Here is a 27,803-nt window from a genome sequence, read left to right on the forward strand (position 1 = left end):
ATCCAAAATGGGGTTAATAAAAGAGTTAAACTCCGCCTCGGCCGTCATCACATGAGAGCCATTTCCGATTCTAATCTAGTGAAGAAAAAAAGAAAAAGAAGAGCCAAAGAACTGAAAATGAACACAGTCTGTGTCCGCCTAACTCAGAACAGACACCAGCCTTGGGCAGCCCTTGTGGGAACCTAAAACCTAGCCTGACCTTGATCCCACGTCCTCCTGCATCTGGCCAGTGAGCTAGGACGGAATCAACAGCGTTCTTCCATGCCCTTAGCTTGCAGAGCTGCTTGAAGTCCCTGTGCAGGTTCCGTGGCTCACTAACCCATTGCCAGATGCTTTTATTTGTCAAGTAGTGTTTACCGAGCCTTTAAATGCCAGGCATGAGACTGGACTTCGATGGGTTTAGGAAGTCGATCTGAAAAGGATCCCAGATACCTTTCCAGCAGGAACCAAAGGATGCTGCAGGGGGCAGGCGAGGAGAGCTAACATTGACAGAGGTGTGGGTGGGATGAGAGACTCCAGGAAGAGATGATACAGGTCCTCAGGGTAGTGAGGACAGAGCCATGGCTGCCTAGAAGCCTTGGGGAGCAGCGGGGGAACTGGATCTTAGAGCCCGACAAAAGCCACTGTAGTCTTCAGGAGGGGGACACAGTCACCCTGGAGTGGTTGGGGCAGGAGGTAGAAGGGTAAATCTCCCAGCCCCACCGCCCTTCCACTGTTCCCAGCTCCTGCTAGAAAAACCCTGTGGCTGAAACCAATGGTGAGTAGAGGCTGAGAAGCCCTTTGGAAAGGCCAGCTTCCCAGGGCCTGAGCAAGGTAGAGTAGGGGCAGCACGCTCACATGCATGTGTTCGCACGTCTCCGTTTCCTGAAAGAGACTAGCGGTGGTAGTGTAATGAATACAAAAGAGAGCTCCGTTCTAGGAGGTCCGAGTTAAGCGCCTCCAAACATCTGGAGGTTAACACTCAGCCGCTCCAGAGTTAGGCCTTGTTCTAATCGGAGAAGAAGGATAGCGAGCGCTGGTTGATTGATTGATTGATTGATTGATTATAAAAGTCTGGCTGAGCAACTCCCCTAGTCGCTAGTATTGAACTGACACCCTGTTTGGTAAATGTGCTAATAAACGTCGGTTGGCTTCCCGAGGCTTCCTGGCCATATGGCAGGAGGGAGATGAGGAGGGAAGGGGAGGGGAAGGGAGGACCATTTATTAAAATGCAGATTATTACTTCAGACACCAGGCTTGATGATTTATTTACTTTATTTTTATTCTTATAAGTGCTTCTGTGATGTCGTCTTTTCTGAATTTTACAAATGAGGAAACGGAGTCTTAAAGATGAGGACTAGCTTACTCAATACAATACCACCATCTAGTTAAGAGGTGGGGCAGAGGGGGCTGGAGAGATGGCTCAGAGGTTAAGAGCACTCACTGCTCTTTCAGAGGTCCTGAGTTCAATTCCCAGCAACCACATGGTGGCTCACAACCCTCTGTAATAAGATCTGGTGCCCTCTTCTAGTGTGCAGGCAGAACACTGTATACATAATAAATAATAAATCTTTAAAAAAAAAAAAAAAGAGGTGGGGCAGAGAGGGCCCTGGGGCCTGGAAAGTTCTCCCCCTAAGCTGTGTGGTTCCCCTTGGGCAAGTTTCTTAGCTACTCTGTTCTTATCTGTTAAATGAGTGGCCTGCCAGGGACAGAAGTCACATGACTGGGAGGTCTGAGAGGCTGAGGATTCTGAGGAACAGGCTGACCCTCCTGGCCGATTACAGCAAACACACAAACGTGTTATGTATTTGAGCCTAACAAATTACCCTTGCATGCCCACATCATTGACTGGCCTTCTCCTCTATGGAAAGTCAGTATGTGCAGGGCCCACAGCTGTGCCTTTCATTCGGGAGGCGGACATGGTAGACCATGGTGCTGGGCTGGGAGTGTGAGGAAGTTAGGGCCTCTTCTTTAATCCTTGGGAAGAGAGGATTTCCCCAATGACACACAAAGGTTGAGCCATAAGCCTAAAACATGCTGAAGGTTTGGGCTATTCTGAGAGGTGGGGTCATCGTCGTTGTGGAAGGTCTGTTTTGGAGTGAAGGTGCGCCCTTCCCAGGCCATGCTTCTGCCATTCTAGAGGAAACTGTGGCCCTTCCTAAATGCCTCCTCCTCTCAAGAAACAGCCTTCAATCACAGCTGCAAGTCCCCCAAACCCCACGCAGTCCCTGTCATTTCTTGGCCCATTTCCTACCCAGAATCCACGCATCATGCTTGTGTTCCTTCCCCACTGTTCATGTAATCCAATTTAAGCTGCCTTTTTTTCCCCTTGGTAAGTCGTGAAAACAGACGTCTCATTGTATGGTCAACTCTTAGGGTGTGCCACATGCATGGGTCAAGCTCACTTATGCAGAGTGTTTAGGACTTCTAATCACCTGATGGGAGAACTTAGAGATCCAGCAAAGCCTGCAGCTCGGGATAGGGATGACTTTTGTGAAGTCCCTATCTTTAGGAGGTTGGGATGAGCCTGGCCCTGCATGAGGGAATCCCTGGGTCCAGGCTAGCCGTCATATACACCGTGCTTTTTCACGGCGACTCGATCCTTCCTGTGAGGTTGAGCAGGGAGGCCCTTTTCAATGAAGTATTTTTGAATCCTTGGAGGAGGGAGCTCCAAGGGAAGAGGTGTTGAATGTGCCTGGTTTCTCCAAGAAGCAGCTTTACCTCTTCCATTTCTGTGCACATTCTGCAGTGCTCGGGGGGACATTTGCTGGGAACATTCTTAAAATAGAGAGACATGGAAGCCAATCTGTCAGGTAGAAGTGTGCAGGCGGTGAAGCCCTGGTTACCGTGACACCACACTGGGATGTAGTGAGTTTGTCCCAACAGAGTGATTCCTACTGGAGGGACCCAGGGGTCCTAGGAGGGGATATATGATATAGCTGCACAGCCTTAAGGCTTCTTAGGATGGTTCCAGACCATTTTAGCCCTTGACCCTGGCTGCCTTTCTGATTCCAGGCATTTGGAGGACAATCAGGTGAGCGTCATCGAGAGAGGTGCCTTCCAGGACCTGAAGCAGCTGGAGCGATTGTAAGTAAAGCACATAACCTTGTGTCCTTAAAAAAATGTTTTCTGCATTTATTTTGTTTTGTTTTGTAAATTGGTCTTGTGGCCTTGGTAAAAACAAGTCTTCAGTGTTCAATGAAATGTTTCCTACTATATTTAAAGTTGTTTTGAAGCATATTACAGAGGCACTGAGATCCATATAAACTCTTCTAGCAAGGATGCAGAGGCCAGCATCTGGGGCTGGATTTCTTCTTCCTGGGCTTGAGGTAGCCCTTGCTCTCCTCACATGGGGCTGCTTCCATCCAGACCTCAGCTTCTCCTTTCCCATAGGAGTGAGCTAATGTCATGGAAGCTATCCGCAGACCCTCCCCTACTCCTCAGGCTTCTCCTCCCGGGACTCCTCCTGATATTCTGTGGGAGAGGAAGGATGGGCGAGTGGGCGCAGCCTTCCGCAGCCTTCCGCGTGCCTGCTTCTCCGAGCGCCAGCCTGTCTCAGGAAACCCACACATTTCCACGAGAGAACACATTGCCACTGGTTTAAAATAGGCCGCTGTTCTGACTTGATCAGAGAGAGGGTGGGCAGCGAAAGAAGCGGGGCTGGGAGTTGGATGGAGCCTCCATTTATTTTACCCATGAATGCTTTTGCAGAAAACTCTGGGGTCATTTTGATGAGGAAGGTTGCTCAGATGGTTAAGTGGGCAGCCTCACCTTTTCCTCAGTTAATCACAGCTGACAGCTCATAACATCTGGATATTTGCTTTCTGCCCTCTGAGTGGGGATTGTCCCCAAGAGCACTTAGTCATGCCGGTGGGCGGCTCTCATCGATGCCTCCCTCTGCAGGCCCATTGCCCTGACATTTCAGCTTCCTTCTGTACTGGGGGCTGGGACGGCGGCAATTCATGGCTCTGCCAGCTTACCTGGAAAAACACTGCTCTGCTTATCCGTCAAGTTGCCAAAGCTCACTTGCTTTGAGACAAGTCTCTTTTATAGAGACTTGCTCGGGTGAAATGGACTGCCCGACCCCACTTTCTTTTTTAGTGATGTGTCATTCTTGCCCCACAAAGTCATTATATCCAAGGCCACATGGCAGCGGGGAAGATCCTTGTCTCGTGGGGATTAATAGGACCCAGAAAAATGCGTCCCTTCCCACTGTGGTGTGGACTCTCTCAGCCATTGTTTTCTTCTGAATCAAACTCCAGCATGGATTTCGCCATCACCAGTTTGAAAGTACGACATTTATTTCTAGTAAGAGAGAAAGGTTATTTAAAAAAATTACGTTATTTTTGTTTATATTTTGATCTTCAGGTTTCCTAAAATTTAAGTTCTCCTTTTTTGGACCAAAGAAAACATAAAAGTATTCGTTGAACCTCATTCCTGTCTGTGAAATAACCATCATTTACATAGAAAAATAAACACATGGTCCGGCGTGAAAAAGCTGCCTCTTGCTTGGTTTTGTGATTAGAAGGGTAAATAAATTCTTAATTTGTTAATTTCATGGTTGTTGGGAGGGAATTAGCGAGGGCTTTGGAGACACCAGGACCTGCGTGTGTCTCTCACATGTGATCAGTTCTTTTATTCTACCCCCCTGCCAAATTACAACAAGCGCAACGAGGTGTCATTACCCTCATTTAAAGATGAAGAAACAAAAGCCCACGGAGAGTAAGCCAAGGAATTGTCAGGGCTGGGTAAGATTCCAAGCCACATCTGTCTGACATCAAAGCCCACGTCCTTCCCTATCCCTGGGTTGCAGGCACGAGATGAAGTGTGAGCTTTTGCGGTGGCCCTCTCCTAGCCTCGCACATACCCATTCAGCTCCAGGGAGGCGCAGGGAAATAGTTCTGGCAAAGGTCTCTTTTCCTTGGAGTGGTAAACAAGGCCAAAATGCCATGCGTGTCTGGGGAACTGAAGGGATTACAATCGCTGAGCAAACCTGGCTCTTTGTTTTGGTATATTAGGTGGGTAATGCTAGCCGCAGCACTACATAAACCCTCAAATCTCAGGGACTTAGCACAGTGGAAATTCGCTTCTAATCCCTACAAACTCACTATGGACATTCCTGCTGGGGCCCTTCTCTCTCTCCCAAGTACAGACTCGGAGACAGGGACCATCCATGCTTTGCTGCCGCCGCCGTCGTCTTTGTATCTTGGTTTGCAATGCACAAATGCATCAAGTCAGCAGGTGGGGAATGGCATGGAGCTCCGGGCAGTGCACGTTCCATGTGAGACTGAGAAGGAGTATTCCGTATATACCCGTTCTTACCTCCTGTGAACCAGCCGTGTAGCTATAGTTAAACTCCAGGGAAGACCGACAGAAGTGACTGAGGTCTATGGCGGGGGTAGATGTTAGCTTAGCGGGTAGGTAGTCAGTCTGACTTCTGTTGCATGGGAGCTGGAGAGGTACTTGGGCAGGAAGATGGGAAGTATCTGTCATTTGATAGGCATCAGAGTCAGCAAGAAGGTAGGGGTGAGTGAGTGTGTGTGTGTGTGTGTGTGTGTGTGTGTGTGTGTGTGTGAGAGAGAGAGAGAGAGAGAGAGAGAGAGAGAGAGAGAGAGAGAGAGAGAGATATGAAGTGTATGTATGTGAGAGATAGGTAGGTAGGTAGGTAAATAGGTAGATAGATAGATAGATAGATAGATATAGATACGTAGGTAGATGGAGTGTGTTAATGGATAGATAGATAGGTAGATAGATGGAGTGTGTGTGAGTGAGATAGATAGATAGATAGATGGATGGATGGATGGATGGATGGAGGGAGGGAGGGAGGGAGGGAGGGTGTGTATGTGTGTGTGAGAGAGAGAGAGAGGGAGAGAAAGAGAGAGACAGAGAGAGAGAGAGAGAGAGAGACAGAAAGACAGAGAGAGAAGGGGAGAGAGAGAGAGAGATGAATCCTCACTGGCGTTTTCTGCTTTCTATTCAGCAGTCTGCTTTCAGTCACACTGAGTGACATGAAATAAGAAAATGCAGTATATTTGCTGTTAACCACTGAAGACGTAGATGGTGGCTGTGCTGTCTGTAGCACGCTCCAGGGTCTCCTTATCCATGTCTCTGTGTTGCATAATAGAATATTTTTATTGGTTCTGTTCTAAAACACAGCCTAAAAAGTAAATGGATTTGGATAATTTCCATTCTGTTTTATTCTTGGCTTGTGCTCTTGGGGGCTCACTGGGAAAGAAGGGAGGTGTTAAATTTCAAGTTCCTGTTCCTCCATGAAAGGACCCCCCAGGCTGAGTTAGGTACCCCTCTCTGTTAGATCATTTCCTATTGCAATAACAAGACACCTGAGACTGGGTACTCTATAAAGAAGAGTTGGTTTAGTTATAGTTGGGGGCTAACAATATAAAATTGAGTGACCCCATCAGTTGGGCCTCTGGTGAGGGCCCCGTTAGCCATGCTGCATCATGGTGGATGACAGAGTGAGGGGAGCTTGCATGAGAAGGAGAAATTATTTAGGGAGTCAAGAAGCCTGAGAGTAACAGGGCATAGGCTTGCTCTTATTTTCTTTTTTAAAAAAACTTACTCTCAGAAACTGGGGGTGGTGGCGCATACCTTTAATCCCAGCACTTGGGAGACGGAGGGAGGTGGAACTCCATGAGTTCGAGGACAGCCTGGTCTATGGAGGGAGTTCCAGGACAGCCAGGGCTATTTCATAGAGAAACTCTGTCTCGAAAACTAACCAACCAACCAAACAAACAAACAAAACAACAGCAACAACAACAAAAAACCACACCTTGTTCTCAAGAGAACAACAAACTCTCTTTCCCATGCCAGTATCAATCTCTTATAAAAGTTGTCTGTGTGTCCGCCCCCCACCCCCCCCACCCCCCACCGTGGCACAGTCACCTCTCACTTGGTCCTGCCTCTTAAAGATTCCATGGCCTGTTAATCCTGCCACGTTTAGGATGAGGCTGTCAGCATATCCCACTCACATACCTTTTTGGGATAGTGGCGCATTCTTATCCCTGTCCTAAAGTGTGGGAGGCCATGTCTCTACTTTCTCTTTCGAAATTGTTTCTCTTCCAGACAGTGATTCTGTTGGGGACAGAATTATGGCTCATTTAGCTCCTCCTAGTCTTAAGAGCTCTGAACAAGGAATAAGTGTAGATACTTAAGGGATTTTTACTAAAAATATTTGAAGTTTTATTTTATAGCAGTAGATCGAGCTGGCACTAAAATGCCCCCCTCCCCCAAGAGGATTCTTGGTGACGTCTGGAGATGTTTTCATTTTTACAGCTGAGGGTAAAGGCCGGTAGTCTGTCTGACAAAGCTAATGTACTTAGGACATCCCCCAAGAAGGAATTCTTCAACCCCAGATCTCACTGGTGCCAAAGTGGAGGCATCTTCATGATGGGATAGGTAGCCTGCTAGACACTGCACATTATGACCTTGGTGTGATAGAGTATAAGTCTCAGACCATTGCTGTGAAATCTGCCTTAGCTAGACCCCAGTTTTCCTGTCCAGAACATTCTAAGAGGATGAAGCTCAGTGAAACCAGGGGGGAGACAAATAGATAAGCTCTTCCCTGAGGTAACCACCCCAGTCTCCTCAGAGTCCATGTCATGAAAGATGGGGACATGCCATTGATTGGCCTAGATTTAAGAAATCCAGGATAGCAAGAGCAACACAGTAGTTGGGGGAATTAAAATTGTCAAAGATCCTTTAATTATCTACAAAGTGATCATGGCATTAATGTTTATTGCCTTATTAAAATTGAGGATGTTTGCTAGAATCAGCAGGATAGCCTCTAAAAAGCATAGTATAGAATGTAATAGCCAAAGGGAAGAAGGGGCAGGTCTGTGACAAACTGTATCCCTAATTCAAATGAGGGATAAAAGGGAAGAAAAATTCCTGGAGAACAAATGGGGCAGCTAGACAGTGAGGTCTGTGTGCTAGTGCCGGTGTGAGATTAGTTGTTATACACGGATGGCTAAGCCAGCTGTGAGAACACACCGAGTGGGAGAGTAGACTGAAAAACACGTAATACTTACGTACTTTTTAAAAAGGTTATTATTTTTAATTGTGTGTGACTGTGTGTGTGTGTGCACACGCGTGCGCTATGTGTTTGTTTGGGCATATGAGTGCAAGTGTCAGGATGTCCCCTGAAGCTGGAGTTGTAGGCCATTGAGAGCCACCTGGTATAGGTGCTGGGAATTGAGCTCAGGTCCCTTGCAAGAGCAGCAATAGCTCTTAATCACGGAACCGTCTCTCCCACACCCCAATGCTTATGTGATTTTCTAGAAATAAATTAAAGATAAAGATGGGGGAAGGTTGGAAAATAAGAATGTAGGAAGTAGTATTTAGAAAACACCAAAAGAATGTACTGAGTAAAATAGTCTTCTTGTAATACAGAAACATTATTGGGTATAAGGCAGGATATTTCATACTGATAAAGTAGTAAATACAGTTAATAAATGCAATGAGTCTATGTATGTGAATAAAAACATAGCCTGAAAATATGTAAGACTAACATTGATAGCAATAAAGAATAAACAAGTTCATTATTAAATTTACTTCTCATTAATTAAGAAATAAAACAGGCACAATTATTAACACACAAATATTTTAATAGCAATTTTTGCAAGCCTGCTCTAATTGATGTGTAGAGAACACTGCAGGAACAACTATAAAATATTCTTTGCAAGCTCGTATGAAACTATTACACTTGATTAGAATGCAAGGCTCAGCTGGAGGTGTAAATCATTGGTGGAATGCTTCCCTAGCATATGCAAGGCCCTGTGTTCAGTCCTCAGTATGGCGGGGGGGGGGGGGGGGGGGGGAGGGAGGGAAGGAGGAACTGTGATAAGATAAAGGGGAGAAGAAGGGGTGAGGGAGGAGAGGGTGAGAGTGGGGAGGCAGCCTCAGCAAGTCCCAGAGGACTGAAATCATGTGGACCGTGTTCTGTAACAACAGAAAAATTTTAAAAATCAGTAAGGAACCTGTAAGCAGACCATTTCAAAATGTTTGTAACTGAGTCGTGTATTTATAAATACCCTTTGGCCCAGAGAACATGCTCCAATGGGATTAGGACATGTATTTCCTGAATGTTTGAGAAAGATGTAGCTGGGCAGTGGTGGCACACGCCTTTAATCCCAGAGCCAGACGGATCTCTATGAGTTCGAGGTCAGCCTGTTCTACAGAGTGAGATGCAGGACAGGCACCAAAACTAGAGAGAAACCCTGTCTCGAAAAAACCAGAAAAAAAAAAAAAGACATGATAATGTTATTGGATATAAATTACAGCCAAAACTCCAAGGCTATATACATACATACATACATACATACATACATACATACATACATACATATATATACACACACGCATACACACACACACACACACACACACACACACACACACACATATTTCTTTTTCTCTGCTCTGCCAGGTCATCCCAGCCACATGGACTAACACCTGTGAAACCATGTGCTAAATAAGTAGCTCCATAGATGGTGTTCATCAGGCATATAGTCACAGCTACACAAAAAGTAATGGCCACAGTGGGAATCCAAGGAAATTATCCCAAATTATATTTCCGCTTGCCTCTTCATAACAACTGCGAAGTCATTGTGATAAGATGGGGGGGTAAAGACTTGGGACACTCTGGCCCCTTTAAACTCTTCCAGCCCCTGAAAACAAGGCTTTCTCCCCGCTCCAGGAAAGGCTCGGTATCAACATAATATTAGATCAGCAGAGAGGGAGGGAGAATTTCTCAGAAAGTTCCAGAAGCTACCAGAGGAGCCAGATCTTGGAAACCCCAAGACTGTGTTTTTTATTGTCTTTTACAACAAAATAGGGCTGAACTTGAGAGGTTTGAAGATGTGAGGTATCTTTTCCTTGCCCTTCCTCTTAAAATTTCAAGGAAATTTATATTACTTAAGAAATGAGCAAACAAGCCAGATGTAATGGCTCACACCTTTAAACCCAGCACTTGGTAGACAGAGTCAGAGCTATGTGAGTTCAAGCCTAGCCTGCTCTACGTAACAAATTTCAGACCAGCAAGGCTGCATAGTGGAGGGGAGGGGAGAAAAAGAAAAAAGATTAATACTGAAGTTTATGCAGAGTTGTTTTGATTAGAAAAATAAAGAGAATATGGGGCATAATCACCCCCCTAGAAACAGACAAGGAAATATGCAAATGAAAATATACAAAAATACCTATAGAGCAAATAACAACTAGGATTGGAGAGCTGTTCAAAACTAGCTATAAGAATTAAGATCCTGAAAAATATTAAATAATACAACCATAATGTTTTAAAACTCAGAAATGGCATGACGAGAGAAAAGCAAGATTTGAAAGGAGGGGTAAGGAACTCTAGAAGGAATTTAGAAATAAGAGAAGCATTTCACAATGAATATTGCCAATAGTGTCTGAAGAAGACCAGCTGTCAGAATGACACTCCCCAGCGCCATGTCTTACTACAAAGCCATAGTAAACAAGACAAGATGAGATTGGCGGAATAATGGAGCACAACTCGGTGGAGTATCCCAGAAATACACCCACATGAGTAGAATCAATTGATTTTTTTTTTTTTTTGATGACGTTTCAAAGTTCAGTGGAGAGAGAAGTCTTTTCAACAGGCGGTGCTGGGGAAATCAAAATATCCATATGCAGAGGAATAAAACACTACTCCCCTTTACATCTTACACTGAAGCGTTTGGTGTTTGCTGTGTTGTATTGTCTTGCTCTGGTCTGACCTGCTCTTTTATGCCTCCATGCATCCCTTTGAGAATGGAAACGATTGTTGTCCATGCGTATTGGTATTGTGTAAGGATTTTTTTTTAAATTTTATTTTATCTGGGCTAACAGCTATATCGCTTTGAGTCTCAGAAGAGATTTTGGACTTTTAAACCGTGTTGGTTCTGTTTAGGACTACAGGAACATTTGAAGTTGGACTGTTGTGTTTTGCATTGGGAAATGGCTGTGAGCCCTGGAGTTAGGAGTGGAATGTTATAGTTTGGGTGGGGATTGCTCCCCAGAGGCTGATGTGTTTGAGCACTCGGTTGCCAGTGGTGTCACTGTTTTGGGAAACTGTGGAACCTTTACAAGGTGTGGCCCAACAGGGAAGAAGTGACTGAAAGGCAAAGGTGTAGGGCCTTGTGGTTATAGCCTGTCCTACCTCTACCCCAAGCCTACCCTACCTCTCCCCGGTTCTTGGCCTGCTGAGACATGAACAAGTAGCCTCATGCTCTTGCTGCCACAGCCAGAGTCACTCCCCTTTCCCCGGCTTCTTCACCACTGCTGACTGTACCCCCAAACTGTGAGTGAAAACAATTCCTTTATCCCTAGAAATCTAGTAAAGAAATAGCCCCCGCTAAACATGGACGAAAGCGTCAAACATGTCTTTCCCAAAGAAAACAGATAAGGTATGCCCACTTTGGAAGATAGTTTAGTGGTTCCTTACAAAGATAAACACTGTGTTATTGTGACAGAAGTTGCTAGGAACTAGAGGAAGGAGAAGTGGAGGACAAGGGCTGGGTGTGTGAAGTGTTGCTGTGTGACCCCGCAGTGGTGACTCAGGAACGCCATGCATTTGTCAGAACCCACAAACTTTAGAGCACAAGGAGTGAACTTTAATGAATGCCAGTTTAAAAAAAAAAAAACACTGTGGAAAGTGACTGCAGGCTTGATGAATGGATGTATCAATCACATGGAAAGTGATGGACTGTGATTTTGATGGAGGTAGCTTTGAAATGAATGAAATCTGTAAGATGGAAGCCAAAAGGAGCCACACAAAAGAGCTGTACTTTAGTTGATAAATTTGTTTCTCATGGGGCATAGATTAATAATTTATAAACCACGAGGCATGGACACTGTGATTGAATGATGAATGTTGGATGGGGGGACACATGTCTTATTGTTGAAATATATGGTCTGAGACAAACATGGAGAATATTAGAATGAACCTTTAGTAAATGGAATAGAGTTGGAGACATAGGTATGAATTCATGATTAACCTAATGTGTGGACTTGCAGTTAATATAATTGAGTAGAAACAGAAATGTCCATTAAAATGTGTATATACAGGAATATATGTATGTATATACATATATATATATATGTGTGTGTGTATATATATGTGTGTATATATATATATATATATATATGATTTCTATCAACAAGGGAATATAAAAGCAACAACAATGTAGTATCAATGAGTATGCATAGCTCTTGGATCTTAGTGTGTGATGCTATTCTCAATAGGATTAATGTGCCTTGGAGAAATGGTTGATTCTAGGACTAGAGCATGACACATATTATGCTATAAAGGACATGCTTGAGACAAGAAAACAAAAACAAACAAACAAACAAAAAGGACGACAATATTTAATTGAATATTTCAAAATAACTAGTAGAAAGGATTTTAAGTATTCCCAACACAAATGTCTGAAGTAATGGATCTCATCCCAGTGCTCAAGATCAGCATCAACAGCGACAAGTTGTCTTTGTGCCTTTGATATGGAGTGAAGAAAACAATACTGTATTTGTGATCTCCCTAAAAATCTATTATCTTAATTTAAAATGAAAAAATCCATTGAAATTTAATTGAAAGGAGTTCTACCAGACCTTGCCGTGTTTGGGTAAGTGTTTCCACAGAGGGCCTTGTATTAAGCTCTGCCTCCATTGACTTCCCTAATGGGAGATGGTGAACCTTCTTGGAGGTGGGACCTCATAAGAGGTCTTTGGAACTTTGGGGGAGTCCCAATGAAGTGTGTTTTGGACCACAGTCGCTCTCAATTCTCTCCTTACTCCTGGACTCAGGAGGTGAATGGCTTGCTCTCCCGCAGTGTCCCACCCAAAGCGTGGGAACACTCCATCTTGCAATGTGAACTCTAGACTGTGATGCAATGTAACCCTTTCTGTTCATCGGTATTTATCTCGGGCATTTTGCTATAGTGATGGTAAACCAATAGAGCCCTCTTCAAAACTGTTAGAATTATCAAAAACAAGAGAAGAGAATTTGTCACAGCCCAAGAAAGCTCAGAGACAAGAGGACTAAATGGATGTGTCATCTCAGACAGGAACCTGGAACTGTTTAACAGTGATAAATGTACTACTCTAATTTCTCTTATTAACATTATCAATATATTATTATTACTAGGACCAATTAGGTATGGACTATATGGAATGCTTGGTACAGTTTCCCAACATAAATGCAAATCCATACCTATTTTCATAACTAAAATTTATTTTTTTAGAAATTGACCCTTCCAAACTATGCTTTAATTGTAGATGTGTAAACGAAAAAGTATTAATGTGGAAATATTAACGTGGAAGTATTAATGTGGAAGTATTAATGTGGAAGTAGGGGTGAAGTCAGGGCCCTTTGCATTCTGAGTGAACACTCTACCACAGAACTGCATTCCCAACCCCAAACAAATGCTTTTTAAAATGAAAACATATGAATATAGATTGAATTCAAGAACAAATAATTGTAATGAGTGATTCTTTAAAAGAAATGGAAGATAGAAGGTATTTTTAAATCCACAGGCAATTACTGTAGAACTAAAAAGGCCTTAAGGAAAACCAGTAGAGATAGACGTTGGGCAGAGTTCTTTTAACAGTTTATAGTATGAATCTGAGGAAGAAAACTGAAATAATGGAACAAAAATAATAGTGTAGAGAACTTCTATTATTCCAAAGAAGATTTCTCTAAATAACAGATGGCTTGAAAGTCCATATTGAAAGGACACAGAATGCCTTGAAAGTCAAAACCAAACAGTCTAATAAAATTAATGCATTTAAAGGAAGAATTCTCTACACATTCAGCCAGTGAGAGACTTTATTATAGCGAAAATAAAGCCAGATTTCCAGTATCTTTTCTGATGCCAAAACATTTTTGCCAGAATATTACTGAAAGACTGTATTTAAGGAAATAAACTGTGAACCATGGCCTGACTGCTCAAGTCAGTGGCTGCAGGCTAGCAGGAAGATTCCAGACCCTGGCACGTTTCTCCCATGCAGTGCTTCCTCAGGAGTCCCCAAAAGAACAAGGTTCATTTAACCAGAGCCCAAGGAAGACAGCGAGACCAAATCTGCATGCGCAGTGAAGCCCCCGGGGACTGAAGCAGACTTTCATGTTTCTCGGAACGGTATGTCATCTCTGTGGTTCTGGATGCTCGCTGCTTTTTTTCTAAGTTATGTTATCTCAAAATGCCCAAGGTTATTAACTTACAAAGAAGAAGATCTTATTTTGGCTCACAGTTTGGGAAATTCCAGTCTGTGGTTGATTGTTGTCTGTGGGCCCGTATCAAGGCCACATAACAGCAGGAGAGTGTGGCAGACCCAAATGTCTCACCACCTGGCTAGGAAGATGGGAAGGGGGTAGGGTGGGGGTAGGGGAGAAGTGGGGGTAGGTCTCACAGTTATTTTCAAGAGCAATTCTGAATGACCTCAAGGCCCAGCACTAGATCCCTATCTCAAAGGTTCTGCCACCTTCAGTAATGACATCCTGGAGATCAAGAATTAACATACAGGACTTGGCCAGACAACCAGTGTCCATACAGTAGTATTGGCTAAATTGACAGTATTCTAGGAACCTGACATGTTTAGAATCACCTAATGGGAGAAATCAGGGTCCCTCATCATAGGCATTAGGATATGACATGAAAAAAAAAATCAGCTTTTACTATTTCCGAACTAACAATGTAATTCATCATATTTACAAAATAAATGAGAGAAGTCATTTCATTTTCTTAGATAAAGAAAAATCCTTTAATACAGGTCAGAATTGGTTTGTGACTTAAAAGCATTTGATCCATAAAGACAAAACAGAACTTAGAAAACAACAAAGCTCGAGGCTGTTGAGGAGATGCTGTAAACCTGTTTTTTAGGCAAAGCAGGCAGCTTCCATAGTTATCTCCATCCTTGGTCCTAGCTATGAAAGAAGAAAAAAAAACCCAAATAAGTGAAGGAATGGAAGATAGGGGGAAATAAATGAAGGGAAAATGTGGAGGAGACCATGTAACCAAGGAAAATAAGTGAACAGCATTATGCCCAGATAACGTGACCAAGTGCATGGAACATACAAAACAATCTGCAAGTAAATTTTGAGAATCTCAGTCAGTTCTGAAGCTCACTGAACACAAAGTTAATGTCCTAGAAAAATCAATATCGTATTCTGTGTTTCACCAACACAGTTTTAAAATGTAATATTTACAATAGCACCAGAAATATTAACTACCTAAGAACCAGTCTAAGGAAAGGTGTCCGATACCTTCACACTGACAAAGGTGGCCGCACTGGATGAGAGATGTTAGAAGTCTGGGAAAAGGCAGACGTGGCAGTTCTCTCCAAACTGCTAGCTAGATGGATGAGCATGGCCCTCCTTTAAGTGCCGGGGGCTGCTGCGCCAATTGTTAAGATCATCCTGAAGATTGTAGTGAAGAGGAGATGATCCTGAAGACTCGGGTGTGGAACAATACCGGATTTGGAGAAGGTGGCGACCCTGTGAGGCAGTTGGGGATGGTTTGCATAGTATGTTGTGCTAGAGAAATTGGAAAACTGTCCATATGTAAAACTGTCTTCACAACCTGCCTCATGCCAGTCAAAATCAGTTGCGAGTGGGTTGCAGATTTAGAGGTGAAGGCCAAAATACTCACACACCTGGAAAACAACAGGATATCTTTATAGCCTTGGAGTAGTTGATACTTCCTAGCCAGAACACAAAGGGCCCTGAACTTCAAGAATGAAGTAGATAATTTGCTTATGTTAAAACAAGTAACATTTGTTCATCTGGATATATTATTGTAAAGCCAGGGAAAATTGTGTCACAGTGTAAGTAAAGATATTGGTTAATGAGAGAGGAATTATTTTGACAATTGATAAGAATGCCTACAAATCAATAAGAAGACAATCAACCTAGTAAAAAAAAGGGACTAAACTTTGAAAATCCATCTGGAGGTTTCTCAGGAAGCTGAAAATAACACTGCCGTATGACTCAGCTATGGCACTCCTGGGCATGTGCCCAAAAGACTGTATCCCTTGTCACAGGGATACCTGCTCATCCATATTCATCGCTGCTCTGTTCACAATAGCTGGGAAAAGGAGACAGCCTAGATGCCAGCAGCTGGTGACTGGGTGAGGAAGATGTGGTACATAAATACTCAGATGGAAAGAAAAATGAAATTAGCCAGAAAATGGATGGAACTGGAAAAACTAATCTAAGCGAGGTAATCCAGGCCCCAAAGCACAAATGCTCCATCTTCTCTCTCATGTGATGTTCCTAGCTCCAATATTCTAGTATGGTGGAGTATCTGTGCAAGGCAGGAAATACGGAAGGGAATAGGGTGGGGGAGGGGCTAAGGAAAGGGGATCATAGAATACAGGTAAAAAGAAAGTAAGATGCAGAATACTGTGGATGGAAAGATTTAGTCAGGGAGGGGGTGGGATATGGGAAGATGAGGGTACAGGATGAGGGGAGGATTAACTGCGATAAAGGGAGAGAGATGAAACCATTTGGAGAGCAAGAGATGCCCACCTGTGCAACAATAGCTTGACTCTTGGGGAGGGTGACCAACTCCCCTCTGAGTAGATTCAAGACTCACTCTACATGGGGTTGTGAGGGAACCAGTGGGAGAGAGGAGAGAGGAGAGAAGAGAGAGGAGAGAGGAGGGAGGGAGGGAGGGAGGGAGGGAGGGAGAGAGAGAGAGAGAGAGAGAGAGAGAGAGAGAGAGAGAGAGAGAGAACACAAAGTGGCTAAGAATTTTGAATAGACAGTTCACACAAAGATATCCGAATGGCCAACCATGATACATAAAGTTGCTTCATCTTTAGGGGATTGTGGAATAAACCACAGTGTGTGACACACTCATGAGACCGGCTAAAACTTACAGTGCTAGTTGTTGATGAGTGAAATGATCAACCCTGTTATATCCTACTGTGGTAGTAATTGATAGAATCACTCTGGAACACTGACACTGTCAGGTGAATCTGAATGTATACATAGTCCAAGGTCCTACAGTTCAATTCCCGGGTGTGTACCCCACAATATGTCCTATACAAATATGTTCATATTAGCATTGTCTTTGGTAGCCCCAAACTGGAAACAAGCCAAATGCTTACCAGCTGTAGAGTAAATAGAACCCATGGTGCATCCCTTGAGTGGAGTCAACTAAGGAAATGGAAAAATGACACACAGGGAAACTACTGCTGCCTTTCATGACACGATGCATTTCAGAAACGTAATGACTGGCAAAGCTAGGCGTGAACGCTCTGTAGGAAGTGGTTACATTTATTCACCAGTTTAGAAACAGGTGAAAACTGATCTATGGTTTGCAATCAGGCAAGTGGTTAGCAGTAGAAAGCAGTGAGTTGAAGGAGGCATTAGGGTTTAGGGGTGTGTGTCTTCACTCAAAGTGGAGTCTTCACTGGATTAAAATTCTTCAGGCTGTACAGTTTTGACTGGTGGATTATTCTTCAAAAATAATTTCAAAAGAAGTAAGAGCTAGAACAACCAAACTGAATATATGGCTCACAGTGGAAGGACTGTATGAAATAAAACTTGGAGAGAGATGCAAACCTGGAGTGTTAGAATGTTAGGAAATTACCATTGACTTAAAGCATGACAATGGTACTCTAGGTCCTTTGGAGAACCTCCTTAACTTTTTGAAAGGAATACTGTACTCCTTAGGGGTCAGTGTCCTGATGTCTGTAGTTTGCATTAAAATGGTTCAGTAAAAATACAAATAAGTAATGAAATGAAAATCATTATTGGAAACCTAAGTGATGGATATGTAAATGCTGATAACAGTTTAAGACGTTGTATCTTTAAATCTTTCTTTCAATTATCCCATCCTTTGTACAGAGAGAAAAAAATTCTGGAGATCAGGAAGTTAAAATAACTTGCCATTTGGGATTTGAATCCATGACTATTCTGGATCCATGTGCTGGGAAAAGAAAACACAGCCTTCAGGAGCTGGAAGGAGATTGAGATACTGTATTATCCAATTTCCTCCTTTTACAGAAAAGGAAGCAGGCTAGAGAGGAATTTGACTTGCATGAAATTTTAACGCAGCATGCAGGGTTTGAAAATATGAGTTGCCTTGGTTTTTGATGTTTTTCCAAAGAGCAGAAAAACTGTGGTGTATTTAACCCTAACCAGAGTTCACAGTCACTCTTTAATTAGTTGTGATACAAATAGATTATGTATATTTAAATTCGTATGGGTGGCAAATATATTCTTTCATTAAATGGCTGCTGTTCTCTTCCTCCCAGTGGTGAGAATCCTGCTTGCCCCACCCATGCCAATATATGAGATACTTCTCCATTGACCACTCAGACGTCAGACATCCAACAGCCCATGAACGTGGTCTATCCCTCATTCAGCACCAGGATCAGAGCCTACCCATTGTTGTTAAGTCAGAATCATGGACAGACTTTTCTTTGTAAAATTTTTCGCCTGTGGTGTCCACACTTTGTCCCCTTTGGGTGTGGTGTGTAAACTACAAACAGTACACACCACTGCAGGTAGATGCTTTTCAGTTGTTTTATTTTATTAGTCTTTATTTTTTAAAAATATTCTCATTTTGGAATTTATTTTCTTTTCAGCCCTTAGGAATTTTAAATCAGAAGGGAAGCCATAAAACTAAGAAAATATGAAAATAAATATTAAATCTAAGTGTGGTAATAGTTAGGAGAATTGCCTCAGTTTGGGGGACGATCGTTGTCATCTTCAGGCATCAAGTGTTTTGATGTCTAAAAACCATTTTACAGTGGTTCAGTAAAGAAAACAGATACACCAAAGGGGAAGCAAATGCCAGTGCTAATGCACATAGTAAAATACTTAAAATCGGGGCGGGGGGGGGGATGATCAGGGCATCAGGAGCCCCAGCAGGATGGCGGGCCCCAGCTAAGCAGCCCTGTGGGAACACCTATGTATCCCTTGAGGGTACTGGGATGGTGAAGAAGAACTTGTCAGAAGACTTCCGCCTGTGAGACCTTCAGATACCATTCAGAAGCTGTCTCCCTCCAGAACAAAGCAGAAATCCGGGCCCAGAGTGGGAAGATTTTACGATCTGGGGAGGAAGAAAGTGGCAGGACAGTGGGAACACCAGTCCTGGAGTCCCAGCCCCTACTCACTGGCTGTTTGACCTTAGGCAGATTAACAGACCTTGGCGTCTTGTCTATAAAATACCCATCTATCTATATCATATAGTTGAGAGAACTAGATGGCATCCATGGAAAGCATTTAGGAGGTGTCTGGCTCATAGTAAATGCTTAAAAGCATTTTGCTGTAGCCTCTGAGGCAGGACTGAAAAAAAAAAAAGACTGATTATATGTTTCTGAGACACTGTAAGACAGGGATCTTCATCTAAGGGCATTTTCAAAGCTTTTTCCAGCAATTTCCTCTCTCAGACAAAACCCACAGCAGCTCATCCACCCCTAGAGAGGGGGCAGCAGGCAATGATGTCATCCTGGGTATTACGACTGTTCTCTTGCATTAACTGAATAGCCACTGCCCACTAAGTACTCTGTTAGCACTCATAAGAGGAGACCCTGGAACATGTCCTAAAGGATCCCATAGTCCACTAGGAAGGCAACTGTATACTCACATACCTTTCACTCTGGCAGACACCAAACCCGTGAGAGTGTGGAGTATGTGAAGCTGTCCGTGGGGGGACAAGAAGGCTTCACCAGCTCTTGAACTGAGTCTTTAAGAGTCAGAAAGGAGCACACTAGTTGCCGCCATCATGCCAAAGATAATGCGTCTGAGGGCTTTCAGGAAGGAAAAGGGCCAGACCACCAATGACTCTTCTCCAGAAGTTTCTGGATGCTTCTAGACATGCTGATTTGGTTAGGGTCTTTATGGGTACTAGCCTAACATTTAAAAATGAACATGATCGTTAGCCACCGTGTGGGTGCTAGGAACCGAACCCAGGTCATCTGCAAGAGCAGGCAATGCTCTTAACTGCTTTGCCGTCTCTACAGGCCCTAGAGTAGGCTTTTAAATAGTTTTGTTTCTGAAGTTTCCATGGAAGAGAGGCATGAAAACTATTGGCCTTGATTGATGGTTCTATCTCCGTAAACAAGGCCAGCCGTGGAAAATGCCATTGGCCGCTGGAACCAGGTTTTGTCAACTGCTTGACAACTCCATGAACAGCACTTTAGGATGTGAGACTGGGGAAAGGGCATGGTCCTGCTTGTCACCTCAAGGTCATTCATGGGCTCAGGTTCTTTGTAACTAATGACTGTAGGGCTCTTAACGTCCCCACGCTCTTACCTTCTCCTGCTTCTTTTCTTCCCTCCTTTTGCTGAGTGCAAATTGGTAAATACTCCATTAACCCATTTCCAGAGGCCCTTAAAAGATTATCCACGGAAAGTACCCAGAGTGATTGGCACACATCCCTCCAGGAATTTGGCCTCCGTTCCCATCCCCTTCACAGGCCAAGAGAGATGGATAAGGAGAAAGAGAAATTTATTTGACTAAGAGGACCAAAGGAGTGCTTTTTGTTCATTGACATTTTTCCATTTCCGAGGCCAGCACTTCATGCCAAATACATACCAACTTGGCGTTGTTGCCTTGTTCTCTCATCAAAAGTTGCTGAAACACGTAATTCTCATCTGAAAAAAACCAGAAAGTGTATTTTCTCTCTGATAGGAGTGAAGGTGTTTTCAGAAAGCGTCCATCTGCTGAACAACTTCAAGAGGGGACTAGATGGTACACACTGACGTTTTTATCTTTGTCACTGGCCTCCTTGTGTAAGGTCACATGGCCCGACGAAGGCTGGCCCCAGCCCCTTCCCCTCAGTGTCTTCAATATGAAAATAATTTTAATCTCATTGCTTGTGTTCCTTTATATATCCTATTTTCTTTGCTAGGGGTAAAAAATTATCTGAAGGATTTGTTTTCACATTTTCACAGTAGAATGGTTGTTAATAGTGGGTACGTATCAGCTAAGGTTTGAATTTCAAATGTTCTTTCTAGTGTGTGTGTGTGTGTGTGTGTGTGTGTGTGTGTGTGTGTGTGTTGCATTCTCTAAGATGTGGATGTTTGGAATAAAAATGGTAATTGACCTTTAGCAAGGGAGCTGAGAGAATCGCTTCTGTATATTATATGGCTGTGAGCTGGATTTTAAATGTTTGATTAAGTTATTAGAGTGTTTTGCTTTGGCATAATGTACTAGAAATTCACGATTGCTGGCCAAAGCAGTTAGTCAGTGGAGAAGAATAAATTGTTTTGAGAGGTGCTGCTTCAAAACCTGGATTTTTATTCTCTTGGAAAGATGGGGCTTTAAATAAATCACATAATACAAATGAGAATTTCCATAATTAAGATTCTAACTAGGGGGCTTGCTGTAAGCTTTCAGAAGAAGAAAATGAAGAAAGACACTCCAGGCTGCTTTAATATTCTTTTAATTTATAGTTTGAGTGTTCTACTCTGTTTTGGGGTGCTTAGACATCAAATAGCATGAGACAAGGACACATGAAGTGTATATTGTCAGAGGCTGGTCTCTGAGATGCGAGGGCTTCTGGGAGACAGGCATGCTAAACAGATGGCTTCAGACAAGTCCAGGACAGCTCTGGCTTCAGAGGGGAGGGATCTTTGTCTGTCTCTGTCCCTGTCTCTCTCCCTCCACCCACTCACCCACCCTCCTTTCCCCTCCCTCCCTCTCCCCCTCCCCTTTCTTCCTCTCTGCCTTTTTCTGCTCTCCTCTGTCTCTCTCCTCTGTGATCTTCCCTTCCCCCTTTCCCCTCTCTCCTCTTCATCCCTCCCTTCTTCCCCCCACCCCAGCTTCCCTTCCATTCTCCCCTTTCTCTCTGGGGTTTCATTCTTGCCAAGCACTCACTCTACCCCTGACCCGCTCCCTCCCCATACTCACAGTTCCTGCCTGGCAGTCCTTACTGTTTGCCACCTGGAATAGCTTTGGTGTTTTCTGTGTGTATGTTCTGGCCTGTACACCTTCAGGAAATCTTTCTTTAATGGTAAGATCCCTGTCTGGGAGAAATCTTTCTGGCCTCCATCTTCCTCCCCGAGATTCTTCTAGCAATGTCCTTAAAGCCCCACAACTTCTTCCCAGGACTGCCAGCCTCATCTCCCAGGAGCTCCTAAATAAATAAAATAGAATTAAATTTGTGTGATCGGTCCTTGTACGGCTCTATTTATTTGATATATGTACACACTAGGGAACTTTATACAGTGGTGTAGAAATGTACCATTTGTGATGGGTTAAGTAGGGCAGCTGTGGTCACTGCTAGGAAGAACATGCCATCAGGCCCTCCCCTGGGAACCTGGGCACTTCCTCAGACGTGATTCTAGAGGATCAAACAAGACAAAATTGGGCCTGATGTCCTTGGCAGGAGATCACAGAGGGCTACCCACTAATATGCTAGTTTTTGTTGGAGATTATTATGGTGAATAGAAATAGGCCGAGTCCCCGGGTGACCTCCACTGGATTTCAGATCTTCCACTGGCCGAGTGGGCAGCCTAGGTGAACGTCTTCATCATTTCATCTGCACTGATGCATTCCAAGTGCCTAGCAAAGCACAGGACTCAAGTCTTGTAATACTCACAACACATAAATTACACTACCGTTCTGATCATCATATTTAAGTGATGTAATTTAGTGGAGGAAATCTCCACCAAAAAAATGTGAGCATGTACAGGTCAAGAAGGAATGGTTCATCTCTCCCCTAGCTCATGAATTCTCAGATCTGTGTGTGCATCTTACATGTGCCAATGGCCATGTAGATATGGCTCTCATCGTCCCTTGTGACCTCCATACCTCCCATTTACCCATGGTCTTGTACATTTACTAATGTTTGGGACAACCGTTTCCAAACGAGTTTCCTCTTCTAGCAAGACCTCCAGCATCAGGATTGAAAGAAACAGTTAAAGGAAGTAGGAATTCAGGAGAAATCACTGCTGGCCTCTTGCTGGCCCAGGCTGAGCCTACATGGACTTCAGCATCCATAGGGGCTTGGTTCCAGAACCTCTGTGGATGCTAAGATCTACCTGTGCTCAAGTCCCTGAGATATATGTGTATACTAGAGATCTTTATACAGTAGTGTAGAAGTGTACCGTTTGTTACGGGTTAAGTAGGGGGCAGCTGTGGTCATTGTTAGAAAGAACATGACATCAGGCCCTCCCCTGGGGACCTGAGCTAAAGGTGTAGTAGTATTCATATGGGCTCATGTACATCTTCTAACATGTGTTAGATCTTTTCTAAATTATTTACAATGCCAGTGCAGTGGGAAGGCCACATAAGAACGCACTATACTCTCTCTACTGCTCAGGGAGTAGAAGGATCTGTACATGTTTCAGCAAGACCACATCTTTTCCCAGCAATTTTGTTCTAAATTTCCTTGAATGTGCCGAAGTGGAACCTGTGGATACAGAAGACTGACTGCATCTTGTTGGGCATCCTCCGGCTACAGCATGTAAAATGCTCTTCCTCCAGCATCCCGTACTGTAAGATGTCCAAGGAAATCTAAGTCTAGAGTGTAGCCAAAAATGAAAGTAAATCTGATCCAAGACCTTAAATATCCTGAGACCTACCGCTGCCTGCTCTGTGACAAGGTGAGAAATGGGACTTTGGATAACATTGCTTCCACCTGGCCCTCAGAATGGAAGATTCACACTGGTATTAATGAGATACCTCGTCTTTGTCAGACATTGCATGTGGTGACCTGTGCACTGCCTGATTTTATTTCTTCTTTTATTTTAATTTTTAAAAATTTATTCTTTCATATATTACATCCCAACTGCAGTTTCCCTTCCCTCCTCTTCTCCCAGCACCCCTCCCCCATCCACTCCTCCTCCATTTCCCTTCAGAAAAGAGCAGGCCTCCCAAGGATATCAACCAAACATGGCATATCAAGTTGCAATAAAACTAGGCACATCCCCATCCCCTCATATTAAGGTTGGGCAAGGAAACCCAGTAGGAGGAAAAGGGTCCCAAAAGCAGGAAAAAAGAGTCAGAGACATCCCCTACTCCCACTGTTATGAGTTCCACAAAAAGACCAAGCTATACAACCATAAAACATATGCAGAGGACGTGGGTCAGTCCCATGCGGGCTCCCTAGTTGTTGGTTCAGTCTCTGTGAGCCCCTACGAGCCCAGGTTAGTTGACTCTGTGGTCTTTCTTGTGGTGCCCTTGACCCCACTGGCTCCTACAATCCTTCCTCCCCCTCTCCCGCAGGATTCCCTGAGCTCTGCCTCATGTTTGGCTGTATGTCTCTGCATCTGTTTCATCAGTTGTTGGGTGGAGCCTCTCTGAAGACGATCGTGGTAGGCCCCTGTCTGCGAGCATAGCAGAGTATCATTAGAAACCATTTCATTGACTTGTTTTTCCCCTGGTGTGTTTGGTTTTATTTCTCAAGGCAAGCATTCTTACCATCCTGGGGAAACAAGGGAAGAGAAGTTACCTGCCTCCAGCTCCAGCTTCAAGGAGCCCCAGGTCTACAGGGCCTGTGCTTAAGTAGAGGAAAGTGCTTTAAACCCACTTCTGTTCTATCTTGAAAGTAGGGAAGAGTTCAGCTTCCCATCCTGAGAAATCTGCCCTGCCACTCAAAGGCAGGGGCCCCTCCCCTTCAGTAGCCAGCCCAGTCCCCTTTGCTCACCATAAGAGCGTGGTTTGCACAGACCTGCACTCCCAAGACTCCAGTGGGACTTCAGGGTACCAGGGGCTAGAGGAAACTGCCTTTTCAGAACAATGGCTGGGGGCTGCCTTCCTCCCCCCTCCCCTTCCCCCTCCCCCTCCCCCTGGCCTCTCCTGTGTCTCCTTGCCTCCATCGCCATTGCTGCTGACCTCATCTCTGTCATCCCCTCATACCTGAAGGATGGCGGACCTCTCTCCCATGACCGCTTCCACCCTGACTTCATGGACAGGGTTCTCTGTACCGGAGCCACTAGAGTGAACATCTTAAACACAGACTGCTTGAGTTCCATCCTCAGTTTCCCTAGGCTCGCAGAGTCGCAGAGTCAAGCTCCCCTTCCTTGCCATGGTGCTCAGGACTTGGGGGGACCTGGCTCTCGCCACCTCCCCAGCATTACTCTCCCCTCACTCTGACAGAAGCTCTCGCCTGCTGTCCCCCCGTGGTAGCATCATCCATCTTTCAGTACCCAGCTGCTGACTTACCTCAGGGAGGCCTTTCCTGACCACAAGCTTGCTTGTGTTCCTCTCACACATCCTTCTGGGATGGTGAGCCTCGGTGTGGCCCAGTCTCCCCCCCGCCCCCCCCCCCCCCACATTAGTGAAGTTGGATTGGAGCGTGTCACCCTTGTGGATATTCCTCACCGGAAGCCACTTCTTTGCACACTGTTGATCTACCTGTACTTGTCTAGAAGCTGCATGCATTAGTGCTGCAGGATGTGAGCAGTGTCCTGCCTTGCAGTCCCACAGTCCCAGTGAGAATATTAACCAGTTCGGCTAGACACCCAGGCCCTGTTGTTTCCCCACACTATTGTTCTCATATTTCCATATTAGAGAAGATTTGCTTGCTTATTCTTCAGCTTGCCTCTTCCCACCCACTCTGAATGGGAATGACAAGACCTATAAGTTTCTTCTTACCAAGCCATGCTGGTATCATAGTGAGGCTGGTAAAGCATCTCTTTTAGGATGGCCTTGACTGCTTCCAGGCTGTAGTTTAAAAGTTGTCGGATAATAGGTATGAGAATTTTTGGGTGGAGGAGATGCCCAACAACATATTACCTAAAACATCCTTGTAAACATCCTTCTTATTGAGGTATTATTTACGCCAAATCTAATAAATGGGTTTTTAGTGTTATTTTGTATTTTAGTATATACATTTTATTTTAAAAATGATTAAATCATTTTGAGTTCTGTAGCATAAATATAACATAGTAAATACAGCATATATTTGTATTGGATAATAAGCTGGGCAATCTCTGATTTTATATGATGTTTTATTGGTTCTTTGAGAATTTAATACAATGTATTTTGATCATACTCACTCCTCCCAGATTCAGCCCTGCCTCCCCAAGCCCTTCTAACTTCATGTTCTCTCTCTGTCTCTCTGTCTCTCTCTGTCTCTGTCTCTCTCTATCTCTGTCTCTCTCTTAGTGACTCTCTTAAGCCCAATTTATGGTACCCATGTACTCATGAGTGTATGGCCATCCACTGGAGTGTGGTTGGCCATAGTCCTAAAGAAAACTGACTCTCTCTCTCCCAGAAGCTATTGACTGTCGATAGCTGTTAAGTCAAGGGTGGAAGCCTTTGAGCCCCTCACCCCTGGATAATGTCTTATCACAGGAATTTTCTACTGTCTAATTTCTAGTGACATCTTATGATGCGCTTGTGTGCATGTCCATCTTTTATCCTTACTGTAATAGCATGGAGTGTGTCTTCATGTCCTCCCATTTGCCAGTAAGAAAACTGAGATCTGAAATCTCCTTGATATGAGCAGTGGAATCCAGACTTGAAAGCAGCTCTCTTTACCTTCAAGTTAATGTATTTCCCATCATCCTCTCCCAATGTTATCTTCTTGTATAATTGGTAATAGGTGAGGTATGGTTACAAAGTCAAAAGCCCACCTGTTCTTTCTACTTTGTAGATGGGCTCTGAAGACAGAGCCAAAGATGAAGGACCCATTTTACCCCTCCCCATCTTCTACGGTCTCCTCCTTTCCCTCTGTGATGCTGCCACAAATGATCCAGAAGAAAGATTCACAGGCATCCCTGCAGAAACAGATCTCTGAGTCAGCCCTTGGGAACAAAACAAAGTCTTTGCTGGATTTGTTTTTCTTGGTTGATTTATTTGACAAGGACCCATTTTGTACATCATTTTTGGAGTTTCAAAACCCTTTTCATCTGCAAAGCTCTCTTAGAAACCCAAGGAAAAATAGAAGAGAGCCTATGTACATGATCTCCGATGCAATGCTTTCTGGCCCCTGAGCTCTGCCTTTCGACTTATCTTTTGACCTGAGATCACACAGGTTGAGGATCAAGGTCTGAAGAGTGCTAAATCCCTTCAAGTAGGAGCCCGATTTGCACTGATCCCCAAAGGCATGTCCATATCACCTTTGTTTGACTTGGTAGGACACCTACATGCTAAAACCATCTAGCAAGAGCACATGAATTATTCATTCTCTGACAAGACTTTTTTTGGTAAGATGAGGTGTTACAACCAGCCAACAAAAGGAACTGTTCCTGCTCTGGCTGACTGCCTGTTCAGTTACTGTACGGTCCTTCTGAAGACACCCTATTCCAAGACATCGTTTCTGCAGATTTTGGGCAACACATCAGTCTTGGAAGCATCCTTCATCGTGGCACATAGCTTGTCAGATGCAATCAAAATGGGCACCAGGCTCCCTGGGAACGCTCTCTGTTTTCACATGTGTTTCAGCTGTGGGAAAGATACATGCATAAAACATTCAGGCTGAATATACAATTGCTTTTAATAACCCATGCAGCTAAATTTATTAGATCACACTGCCCCTTTGAACTGGGGTATGGAATTTTCCATGTAGCCCAGTATCTCCGGTGAGAGGCAGACCTTCCCATTTGGGTTGTTTGTCTCCACCGTGCAGGAATTCCCAGGCCTTGGCTGTTTTGTTAAGAAGCGCCTGTGATCAGGTTGGCGGGGGCTGTCCATCACCACCCTGTGCTTCTGTCCGGGTGACAGTGGCTGCAGCTAATCCTTGTGCCAGTCCTCAGACTCTGCGTGAACAATCTCGGTGGAAGGCTCCAGACTTCTTCCAGAGATACCAAGGCAGAATCCCTTCATCATTTTCCACTATTCTGCTTTCTTGTTTTGCTAAACTTGTGGTTTAACTTTGTCCATATCCTCACACCCTGGTGCTTAAATC

At 44.1% G+C, this 27,803-nt stretch overlaps 1 protein-coding gene across 1 annotated transcript in view; it reads left to right on the forward strand.

Annotated features, from left to right (window-relative positions):
• LOC131916537 (slit homolog 3 protein-like) overlaps positions 1 to 27,803 on the forward strand; it is a 562,664-nt gene that overhangs the window by 51,802 nt on the left and 483,059 nt on the right. The window contains exon 3 of the mRNA XM_059269895.1: positions 2,995 to 3,066. Coding sequence (XP_059125878.1) covers positions 2,995 to 3,066 — 72 coding nt within the window. The remainder of the gene's footprint in view (positions 1 to 2,994; positions 3,067 to 27,803) is intronic.

Source organism: Peromyscus eremicus, chromosome 8a (genome assembly GCF_949786415.1).
Source record: "Peromyscus eremicus chromosome 8a, PerEre_H2_v1, whole genome shotgun sequence".
NCBI lineage: Eukaryota > Metazoa > Chordata > Mammalia > Rodentia > Cricetidae > Peromyscus > Peromyscus eremicus.